Here is a 12,048-nt window from a genome sequence, read left to right as displayed (position 1 = left end):
ATTGTTTCATTTAATTCTTATGGCCCTGGATAATGTTTTTAGGAAATAGTCTGCTTAGCATAAAGAAATTAAACTGATTTGTCATGAAAGTATAGTTTAAAGTAGACTTTGCAAGGTCTCTATCATTATCCTATCACAATGTTCAAATAGCAAAAGTAGGCAATTGTACTCTTGAGGATTAGAAATGGTTAAATGTGTGTGTGTGTGTGTGTGTGTGTGTGTGTGTGTGTGTGTGTGTGTGTTTTGGCCATACCCAGCGATGCGCAGGGGTTACTCCTAGCACTGCATTCAGGAATCATTCCCAGTGGCGCGCTGGGGACCATATGGGATGCTAGGAATCGAACTCAGGTTCACTGCCTGCAAGTGCCCTATCCGCTGTGCTGTCTTTCTTGCCCCGAGAACAGAAATCTTAATGTGTTTGGAAACTTTGCCTGTGTGTATCCTCTACTTCAATATTAAATACCCACAAATGAAATGTGCATTTCAGTGCTTATGTATGGAAAATATATAACCTTCATCAGTTTATGTTGTTTATGACACCCTGCTGTGTATCAGTTCAGACACAGCTCAAATGTGAAAAATGCTGTTCTGACTTAGTTTTGAAAGAACTGTGCTTGGATTCAGGAAATAGAAGAAATGAGATAATTTGATAACTATCAACTCTACTCCTAAGCTTTACTGAGCTTCCAAAATACCTGAATGATCATAATATAATACCTTATACAAAGTATTAACACTGTCACATATAAGACAGTGTTAGAAAAGGAAGCTGACAGGTCATAAGTAAGATGCTACCTGACAGATCTAAGCATAATAGCTAAGAAGGGATGAGTTACCAGGGAGTTCTGTGAGCTAGCTGATGACAAGGACATCCTAATTTACCTTCTGGAAAAGTCAGGGAAACTCAGGGGAATACTGTTTTTATGTAAAGTTTGGCTTCTTTTAAAAACTTTGACTTCTCTTATCTTCTTTGTAGTTGAACTTGATAAATAAATGCAGCTTAGCAGCATCAAATCCCTGTTTTAATGCCTTAATGGACTCTGACACTATTTGTGTGTCAGAGAAAATTCTTCAAGTAGCCAGTGTGGTGACATAGACATCAAGAAAACTAAAGTAGCAGCCAGCCCTCTGTGCCTGTGGCCACCTCCGGCCAGTTCCCCAGAGACTACGAGAGGGTCTTCCAGACCATTTGCTACAATAACATCACTTTGGCAGAAAGCTCTTCATTTTGTTACAAGACCAGAGGACACTGTCCTGACCATGTCACAGAACACTAATAAAAGACTCATCTTACAGGATGGAGATTTCATTTTTAAGAGCCGAGAAGACAGGAATTTTCTGTCAGACCTGAAAAACTGTATTAAACATGGCAACTGTGTAATTTAGCCACACAAGACCTAGAGAGGCAGCAAGTTAAAACAGCAGTCTGGATGCTCTAGGCAGGCCTCAAGTCTGTTTTATTAACATTGGGTAGAATGACTCTGATGGACAGTGTAATGAAATGGTTGTTTTGTAAGTACAAATAATATTTTATCTTCTGTTGCTCAGATAAATTGATGAGCAGTTTAATGCAGGTAACATTCTCAATTTCATACATTTCTTTATGGAAATTACTGCTGTTGCAAAATAAATAATTTTATTTTATTTTTAATTTATTTTTATTTTTATTTTATTTTTTGAATCATTTTCAGATACACAGGACTGAAATAGCTTCTGTGGGGGAATATTCAAATTGATTAAAGTATTTAGTTTTATTCATTAAAGCAGTGCTTTAAGAAGTTTATCCTTGAATCATATTTCTTTATGCCTTCAGCCTTCAGGGCCCAAGTCTTGAAGTCAAAGAAGGAAAGTGTGGGAGCACCCTAGACCTTTAAAAAGCCAAGGAGGGAGAGTATGGGACCATCTTTTTTTTTTTTTTTTTTTTTTTTGCTTTTTGGGTCACACCCGGCAATGCACAGGGGTTACTCCTGGTTCTACACTCAGGAATTACTCCTGGTGGCACTCAGGGGACCATATGGGATGCTGGGATTCGAACCCGGGTCGGCCGCGTGCAAGGCAAACACCCTACCCCCTGTGCTATCGCTCCAGCCCCAAGTATGGGAGTATCTTTGATCAGACTTAAATCTCAATGCTGACTTTTAGAAAGGCAATATTATGTAAATTAAGCAAATCTTTCTTGATATCTTATGTCCTTGTATCTCAAGGACAATGCTTGAAGGATTTATAGATGTTCTTTCACAATACAAGCGTGAATCAGACTAAACATAACAAGAGGATGTAAAACTTATTTGTCCTTCTGGTCAATAAGAAAAGTGGAGAGGGGCTGGATCGATAGCACAGTGGGTAGGGCGTTTGTCTTGCATGCAATCAACCCGGGTTCGATTCCCAGCGTCCCATATGGTCCCCTGAGCATTGCCAGGTGTGACCCAAAAAGAAAAAAAAAAGAAAAGTGGAAAACTCATAGAGTTAGATCAACTAATTGGCTATAAATAGAATCTAATGTTTCTGCTTGAAATTCAGTAAATTTGCAATTTTGCAACAAATTCTATTATATAGGAGATATGTAAGTATATAAGAGACCCAAGGACTTCTGTTGCCTCTTAACTGTTAGCATTCAAATTCCACAAGGCAGGAATTTTTGTCTGTTGTGTTCTCTGCTGTATATCCAGGGGAAATATCTGACTTTTGGTAGGTACTAGACAGGTATTTGTTGAGGGGCTGAATAAAATGCCATGTGTGAGATTTGCAAAGTGCTCCCTGAAAATGCCAATACAATTTTAGCAAAAACAGACTATCTAGCCACTTATCGTAACACGTAATTGGCAGCTTCCTCTGGGAATAATATATCCTATCTTGGGCACTAACTTTTAATATATGAAAAACAAGAGGGAAAAAAATGCTTTAACCCACCCAATACGGAAGAGTTGAGACTAATTGGGGAAAAATTATTGGTAATATATATATATAAGTACATACATATAAGATGCTATTTTTGAAAGATTTTCTTCAAGAATACTCCTAAAATAAAGATATGGCTACATATTCATAATTAGATTCAATAGAAAGAAATTTTGGATAGGCAAATTTTTGACTCAAGAGGAAAGAAACTGGGGCCAGAGCGATAGCACAGTGGGTAGGGCTTTTGCTTTGCACGTGGCCTACCGGGGTTCAATCCCCGGCATCCCATGTGGTCCCCCAAGAACGGACAGGAGAAATTCCTGAGTGCAGAGCCAGGAGTCACCTCTGAGCATTGCTGGGTGTGACCCAAAAAGAAAAAAAAAAGGAAAGAAATTTTTTTCTTGGAAAGAGAATTTTCTAGTAATGGAATGGACTACTCTGTGAATCAAGATGTGTGATTTTTATTATGTATTATTTTATCCTCTGAATGCTCATTGATATTTGTCTGCCCTCTATTCATTAGTCTCTTCTTAGGAGCAGAAAATGTAAAATTTCTGATTAATAAATTGAAAACTTTAAAACCATTAGGAGGGGGTCTATTAACTGCCTTTAAGTTATCTTAGTCATAAGATAGGTCATAAGATGGAAAACTTAAATAATGAGACTATATCCTTGAATCACAAACCATATCTCAGATTATGTAACATTCATTGCAAAGTGAAATTGAAAATTTTGCAACTTAGGTAAGAAGAGGACCAAAATTTTGGAGAACTGCCTAAATAATATGTTAAATCATATACTAATGAAGATTCAGCAGGATTATTTCTGATAATAATTGAGTAAGAAAATTTTAGAAGACATGAGGATTTGATCAGTGGAAACTCTAACCACTAAACTGTATTTCACCAAAATATCAAAAGATGTAAGAGAAAGAGCAAGACTGAAGACAACTCATGAATGTCTTTAAAAATGACCCTTTTCATATAACCTTGCATAATATGTTTATTCCTCTGAAATTTGAAAAAAATATTTTTCATACATTTATTCTTAACACAGATTAAAAAGTAATGTCCTTCCTTTATGAAATTAGGCTTTCATTTTATGTTGTTGGTGGCGGGTTCTCCCTCGACCCACTAAGCTCGAATTATCCTTTAGTAAAAAACCAGAGACTTTTCTGGGTATATTTTTACTGCCTAGATTTTTTTTTTCTCATAAACTTTGTCAAGAAGTGACAAAATTATCAATTAACACTATACTTATACTTGAGTAAAATGTGGACATTAAAAGAATCGTGTCTAATTTACCACTAACACACAGTGCTAAGGACATTATAAATAATCAATGAACAATTCATTTTTTATTCATTTATTCATTCATGCTAGGCACTGAGGCTCTGAGAATGATTCTTTTGTTTCCTTCATAGAAATCTATATGTGGCTATTCTATGTTAATAACTTATTCTGATCAATATGTTTTCTTACCTGAAATACTTTTACCATAAATATACATTGTAGCTGAGTTGAGAAAAAGAAAGTGATAAATTAGCTGTAATCTAACCAATAGGAGATAAATATTGATAATATTTGGGATTTTGCTTGCAAACTTTTCTTCCTAAGCATATAAATTGCAAATATATATAAGTGTATACTTTATGTAACAGATGGCATTTAATATAACTATTTCTCTATCTCATATGTGATTTTATCTCATATGAACACTGTAAATATATATATATAAAGATAAAAAGTTTGTGTTTATATCATTTAATAATACTGACTGAAAGTATTTTATTTTATGGTATATAATAATTTTTTATCAGATTTTCAGCAGTTGATCATTTAGAATGCTTCAAAGAGTTTACTATTATTAACAATGTATGATCCACATATATATCTAAATTCATTTATCCATATTTTTAATTGATAAATATTTATAAGTTATATTCAACTTAAAATTTTATCTTCTTGAAATTAAAAGTGAAGAATATCACTTTTAAACACTGGACATTTAAACATCACTTCTAAACATTTAAAACATTGGATCATTAAAGTGAGGCTTCACATGAATGTGAAATATTTTATGATTTGACCTGATTGCTGGATGCAGAGGTGTGCTCACTTTGTGAAAATCTGACTATCATTGTTAAAATTTGTGTTATGATTTGCAGCTCTCTTATATTTTTGGGTAAATTCTAAGAATAAAATGCTGTTATTTTAAGTTTTTAAAAAAATCACAAATTGGTTATTTTGCAGAAAGTTTGCACCACTTTTGACTCTCACCAACAATATAGCATATGTGACTTTTTTGCATTCTAATTAACACTCACCATAATATTTTTTCTTATTTTTAAAGGCTATAAATTTTAATGGTGTATTCTTCTCTCTAATGTTTATAGTCATATATATTATTTATTAAATTTACAAATATTTAACTTATGCCACATTTGCTTTCTCATTCTCTGATCATAGACCTATGCACAGACATATCGATGTGTACACAGACACTAACATTTTGTGTTTTTATCTCAGCACAATTAGAAAAAGATTTTGTGCCATGACATTATCCCTCAAAGCATCACTTAAGGATGTTTATCCACATGACCTCAATAACTTAGTTACACCTTAAGAAAAAAAAATGAGCAGTAATTCCATATTATTAGGTAATTTTAGTCTTTGCTTATAATGTAACAATTGTCCAAATTTCATCTTTTCTAAATTATTAATTTAAAAATGTTTAAATAAACTTCATGTATGTTGCTTTTAGCTTTTTAGTCTCTTTAGTTTTTTTAAACCTAAAACATTACCTTCTTTCTTGACAGTGAAATTCTTTAAGCATAAACTTGCAAAACTGCTCGTTTTCAAATGGGTATGACCATTCTTAATTGTGCAGACTTATATTACAAAATTATAGGTTTTCATAAGCACATATATTAGCAACTGTAAAAAATTGTGGTTTTGGTTATTGGTAATCAGAGCAAGATTCTGACTCTCTAGTTGGACACCAGATGTTTTTACTAAATGGGAGAAAATAAGCAGCAAGACCTTTTAAATCTTACATTATTATTTTGATCATATAAGAAATAATAGCAACATTTCGTTCTCTGAAATGTGTTATGAGCATTTTCCTTTATGCTGACATCATATATGATTCAATAAATCAATTATCATAGAACCAGTTTAAAAGACCTGAAAATGCAGTGACAGCCAAGAAGGATATTTTGAAGTTTGAAATGATCCCTATATAAATAGAACGGATCAGCATAACTTTGGGATAAAATTAGCCGACAGTTTGTGGGCTCTCTCGCATGTGCCTGTTTGCTTGGTGCTGCTCTCCTGATAAATCACAACAAAGCTTCAGAGGGAGAGGAAGGATGGACGGCACCGGTGCCCCAATCACTAAATCTGCAGCTGCCAAGTTAGTTAAGAAAAATTTCCTTGAGGCTCTAAAGTCAAATGACTTCGGAAAATTGAAGGCCATTTTAATCCAAAGGCAAATAGATGTGGACACAGTTTTTGAAGTTGAAGATGAGAATATGGTTTTGGCATCTTATAAACAAGGTAAAAATATAGGCTGAAAATCGATAGAAAATTGATTTTTAAATGTACAGTGTGCATCATTCACTCTAAGCTAGTAGCTCTATATGTTTCTTTAAATATGTATATGAAAATATATCTAATTTAATATTTTCTTTATTTTTAAGCTTGGATTCATCTTGGGCTGGAATTTATATGCGGTGTGTGTGTGTGTGTGTGTGGTGTATAATGTTTCATTTTCCTTTTTGTCCTTTTTCTTTCTTTTCTTTTCATTCCTTCTTTTTCCTTCTCATTTCTTTTTTCCCCACTTTTTCTCTACCTCTGTGCCTGGAATTTGGAATTCTAGATAATAACATTGAGAATGTACCTTTCTTTAATTTCTTTTTCTACCTACAGTAGCATAAAATAAAGATATTTATCTGTGGGTAATGGTTAAATAGGCTGTTCAGATAAAATCCTGACAGTGTAACTGCCTTAGGAACAGGCTGCTAATTCTCTGTTAATATAGCCACTTAAAGATATATCATCTTTATGTCCATCTGGATAAAAAAGATTTCTTTTGCTCCCATTTCAATAGTTAATGAATGTATAAGGATGTATCTTGATTTATCTTAATGGTCTTCACCATTCTAACAAGTTTTCAGTTTTGGGGCAAAAACTGAACCAGGAAGACCAAAGTTAACTTTTTCCCTCATGCCGATAGTAATATATCACAATTGTAGATATACTCTGAATAAAATATATTTTCCTCATAAAGAATTAAGGATAACAAAAATTAGAACGTAATTTTTTTAATCAAGTGATTTTTCTAAGTCTATGTTTAATAAATCAGAAATAAATTAGAAGCGCGCTATTCTAATTTCCTAAATCAGCTAGTTAATGGGAGAACTTGAGCAGTGAGGCCATCTGGTGAGCTACTGCCAACAGACACTGTGTTAACATGACTGTTTAAACAAAATAGATGATAAGGACTTGGTATAGCATTTAAGGGAAATGGTAATTCTTTTCCATGCTTAAAATATTTTTTGTTCATAGGTAAATAGCCAGCACCATCAATTTTGCAGAACTAATGCTAATGATGTATATGTTGTAGTGAACTTACCATCCTCTGTCAGTGCTGAAGGAAGTATTCAATAGTAGAGATCAGTTGTTGTGCGTACGATTTTTTACTTGTGAGCCTTATCATAAATTGGTCTTGCTATTTTTACTATAAGACAAAGGAGAGGCTTATTTTTTAAAAAGTAGTTCACAGGTTCTGTTTAGAAAAAAGTGTATATTCTGTATTTAGGTGGCTTTTACTTACAGATTGATAAGTGAAATCCAATGAAGGCAAAATATATTTTAAATTTACCTTTAAGCTTGTCATTTTGTCCAGTGCAACATGACTTAGATCTAAGTTAGCAGATAATTTTTTTTCCCTCGAAGTTGTGAAAACTGTCTTTTCTAAGTTTGAGCATGCCAAATTGCACAGCTCACAGAAAGTTGTCTGAGGTTATGAGAAAGGAAGTCAGTCTTTCAGGAAGAAAGGGTTGTTTCTTCTGCTTTCAATAATATCATCTCCTGTGAATGAACAAAACATGCATTTTAAATTCTTTCTGTCAATATGAGCCTACTGCTATGTTCATCATAGTGCTAAATTTTCATTCATTATAGCAGGTTTTTTTCATAGTATTAGGATTGCAAAATGTGGCTTTTAAATAAGGAGGCAGCAATTTACACCCTCTGGGAAAAGAACAGTTTCATTTGATGCATGCCAGGTAGATACATGCACAGGTAGAACAGTGTTCATGGTCATATTTTTTATGCTTTATTCAGGAATTTCTGTGTATTTGTATTTGTGCATTTGCTCAGACATATATATATATATATAGTAAAAATTCAGTAGCTCTATGTTCAGTATGAATATCATTAAACCAGATTAAATCCTCATCTGTTTTTAAAGGTTTTTCAAGTTTTTAAAATATATCTTTCAGTCTAGTTGTCAGATCTTTTACTATGTCAGTCAGGAATGGAAGTAAGAAATGGAATTCTATTGCAAGTTTAACAAAGTGGTTATATCAATTTCTTAAGTCACAAAAGAATTCACAGGGAACAATGCAGAGCTGGGCAGGCTTTACTGGTTGGTTGGTGAATGCTAATATAGTTTCTTTCTGAAAAATTCCAAAGAATGAGACCATTTCCATGTGCTTGTGGAAGGTACAACTTGGGTTAAACTCTGAGACCAAATCAAACTTTTTGGAAGCTGAATGTTGTTGAGCTACTAAGCAATCATTTTTGTTTTCCTTTTTTAAAGCACTTCCGAAAAACTGCACAGAGAAGTGTAAAATTATCAATGTGTAGTTGGATTAATTTCCCTATAATAAATAAAACTGCATAAATAGCACCTGGATGTGGAAACAAAACATGAACAGCCTACTTTGAAAGTGAGGGAATCCTCAGGTTTTAGTTAATTTTTGGCTTACAAAGCAAGATAGTATGTAAAAAGTACAAGATCTTGCTATCTTTAACTCTGCTTCTATAATTAAAATAATTCTATAGTCAACATTTGATTGCCTTGAGAAATATTTTCAGTGCACCAATAATACCGAAGCACATTAATTTTTTTAACCTACCAGCACACTCATCACAAGATTTTGAAAAGCTACCAAATTTCTCCTCTAACTATAGAGTTCCAAGTCAGTATGACAGTTAGTTTGTAATTTAGGAGAAGGCAACTGAAAATTTCGACTTGGAGTCTAAACATTGTCCCTCAAAATCCACAGTCTATTTGGTGCACTAAGTATCCAAAATTGAACTTGGGAACAAATATAAAATGCGCATGTTATAAGAAAGCAAAAGAAAAAAAGTGGAAAGAACTTCTGTTTCTCACCCCCCACTGCACACAAACCAACATGGAACCATCTTTTTAAGTAGTTTTTCTTCACAGTCAGGTGAATTAGAAGTCACTTCCAGAGTTGCTTCAAACTGTGATTCCTATCCATTCCCAGCATCTAATAATTTAATTCTTAAATTGGAGTGATCTTATTTAATTTTCCTCAAGTAATTTGAAACTTCATAATTAAATCTTTAGATAAGATTATGTTTTATTTGTTAAAAAAAAAACCTTCTCTGTTAAGTGTGCATGAGACACTTGAGAGAATACTCAGAGAAAGAGAAAGACAATTACAGCCTTAAAAGCAAAAGCCGATAAGCAAAATTGCATCTACCGGATGACCACTTTAAAGTGGGGACAATGTAATTAAAAGATAAATAGATGGACAAATTTTTAACCACAAGACATAATAGGTTGTTGAATAGTCAAGGAATGTCAATGGGATAAAGTTTATTATGTGTTAAGCTTGTAGTATTTAAAGTAAAAAGAGGGTTTCTAAGAAAACTTAAAGGTTTTTCAGGGTGATTCTCTCTGGTGATCTTCAAACATTCAAATATTAAAGGCTGTTTTAGAGGTTTTTCCAACTACACATTTCTATTCTTCAAATATAAGAGCCCTGGCTCATTATTGATACAGGCATACTATCATACTTATCTCTTTGGTATGAAATTCCCTAGTCAGAAAGGTTAATCAGAGTCACTTTATTAATTAGTGTAATGCACTTAAGTACTTTGGTTATGGCTCACAGCCGCAGGTTGGTTAATCATATTATTAATTACAATAACCAATGAATGATTTCACTGGAAAACTTTCTGGCAGGTACTCTGTCTACTTTACTAAGCAACAACTGCCGTCCAAAAATCCTTTTTTTTTTCCTTTTTGGGTCACATCTGGCGATGTACAGGGGTCACTCCTGGCTCTGCACTCAGGAATTACACCTGGCGGTGCTCAGGGGACCATATGGGATGCTGGGAATTGAACCCGGGTGAGCTGCGTGCAAGGCAAACGCCCTACCCGCTGTGCTATTGCTCCAGCCCCTGCCATCCAAATCTCTTGAAAGCTCCTATTTCTAGTCCGTTAATGAATCACCTCTTTATCACCTAATTTTCCTCTTTGCCAGAATTTGTTGCTTGGGCTTTCTTGTTACTCTAAAGGCTTTTTCCCTTCTCAGGTGCTCAAACTTGTAAAAAATTTTTACGTTTTAACCTTACTTTTCTTCACTCCTGGGGGAACTCTGAGGTTTATCCTAAAAATATTAGCTATCAAAAAAATAGCCAAGAATTGTGCTTCAGTCTATAATCCTCCAGGACTGTGTAAATACATGGACACAGGCAGAGCAAATGTCTGCTAATCCAGCCACGAGCAGTGTGTGTAACCTTTGGCTGTAATAACACAGGCTTCTCGTGTGTGGGGTTCTTGGACTCAGATAACATTATAGCTGATGACTGTTGCAGAGCCCTGGCTTAGCTGAAGGTTTACCAGAAATATGTGCACCCCCCACCCCCGAACCCTGGAGTAGAATCAATCCCCTCTTCCACATGATGGTCTAGACACTTTGCCTCTTTTCATATTTTCTGAGCCAGGCCGCTTTCTACTCAGTTGTTGAGGTCGATTTCTTGGCCTTTAAAATGTTCTTAAACACAGTATTAGCCTGCATGTTTTTAGGGGTAACAATTCTAAAGCATCTTTAGCATTCTTGCCTGCAAGCAGATTGCAGAGAAAGCTCTTTAAAGAGCTTGGGGGAAACCAGAGAGTGAGTTGACCTCGAATAGCAGTATGGACCCTTTAAACTACTTTATCTTTGCCAAATATTTACTTCATTGTAAAGTGGAGGTCCTGACAAGACTCTTTCAAAACCCCCTGCATAATAATATACAAACTGATGATGAGGAAATTATGTAAACAGATTGCATGTCATAGCTTCGGGAAGGCAAAAAGTAACGGTGGAAACTATAAACCCACAATGGCCATGGCTTGCATGTGGATGTTCTCAGTAGGGCCTTTCCGTAGGAGAAATAATCTGCACTTCCCAAATCAATCTGTTTCTTTCTGGATAAATCCTTGCTCAAGGAAAACTTTTCTGCAGACTCATCAGGACTAGACCATAGACTGGGGATGAAAATGTCACTGGTTCACATTAGGGAGAGGTGATGGCTACTCATTCCCTAACCCAGGAGCTTCGTTCCATGTCCTTTGTGCTGCTTGAGCACAAAGTAAAGAGCAGCCTGGCTCTGCAGAGGTGAGCCAAGGTGTGTGTGGGGGGTGGCTCTTTGAAATACAAATGCAAAGAATAAATCACATTCTAGGTTCTGAAACCCTGGGGCAATTCAGCTGTAGGAAGAAGGGGGAGTATGACAAATGAATCTACCTGATTAGATAACTGTATTTCTATCGTGGTTATATTTTGGACTCAAATGCTCATCACTAGACATATGGTCACAATATAGTGACCAGGTGCTGACTGATCTGTAGTCTGCCACACCCACTCCTTGCCCAGGGAGGCAGTGGGGTAAGAGTGATTTGTGCCACAATCTGGTGGTTCTCATGGATCATTCTTGGGGAATCATATGTGGTGTCCAGTCCAAATCTGGTTTGGCTGCTTGCAAAACAAGCCTCTCATCCGATAGACTATCTCTCTGGTCCCTGAGCTGCAGTTTTTTTTTAAGATGGCCTTTACCTTGGGATTGGAGCTCTTTATGGGGGGAAAGGACACCTTGTGGTTTCCATGTCTGCCATGCAGTGACT

General features: G+C 35.1%; 1 protein-coding gene across 1 annotated transcript in view; it reads left to right on the top strand.

Annotated features, from left to right (window-relative positions):
- The first annotated feature begins 6,248 nt into the window (after positions 1–6,248).
- Positions 6,249–12,048, top strand: part of ASB4 (ankyrin repeat and SOCS box containing 4) — a 75,276-nt gene continuing 69,476 nt past the window's right edge. Inside the window, exon 1 of the mRNA XM_004602198.2 lies at positions 6,249–6,455. Within this exon, the coding sequence (XP_004602255.1) occupies positions 6,269–6,455 (187 nt within the window). The 5' untranslated portion in view covers positions 6,249–6,268. The remainder of the gene's footprint in view (positions 6,456–12,048) is intronic.

This window comes from Sorex araneus, chromosome 1, assembly GCF_027595985.1.
Source record: "Sorex araneus isolate mSorAra2 chromosome 1, mSorAra2.pri, whole genome shotgun sequence".
In the NCBI taxonomy this organism is placed as follows: Eukaryota; Metazoa; Chordata; class Mammalia; order Eulipotyphla; family Soricidae; genus Sorex; species Sorex araneus.
This window is presented reverse-complemented; position numbering and strand designations above follow the sequence as displayed.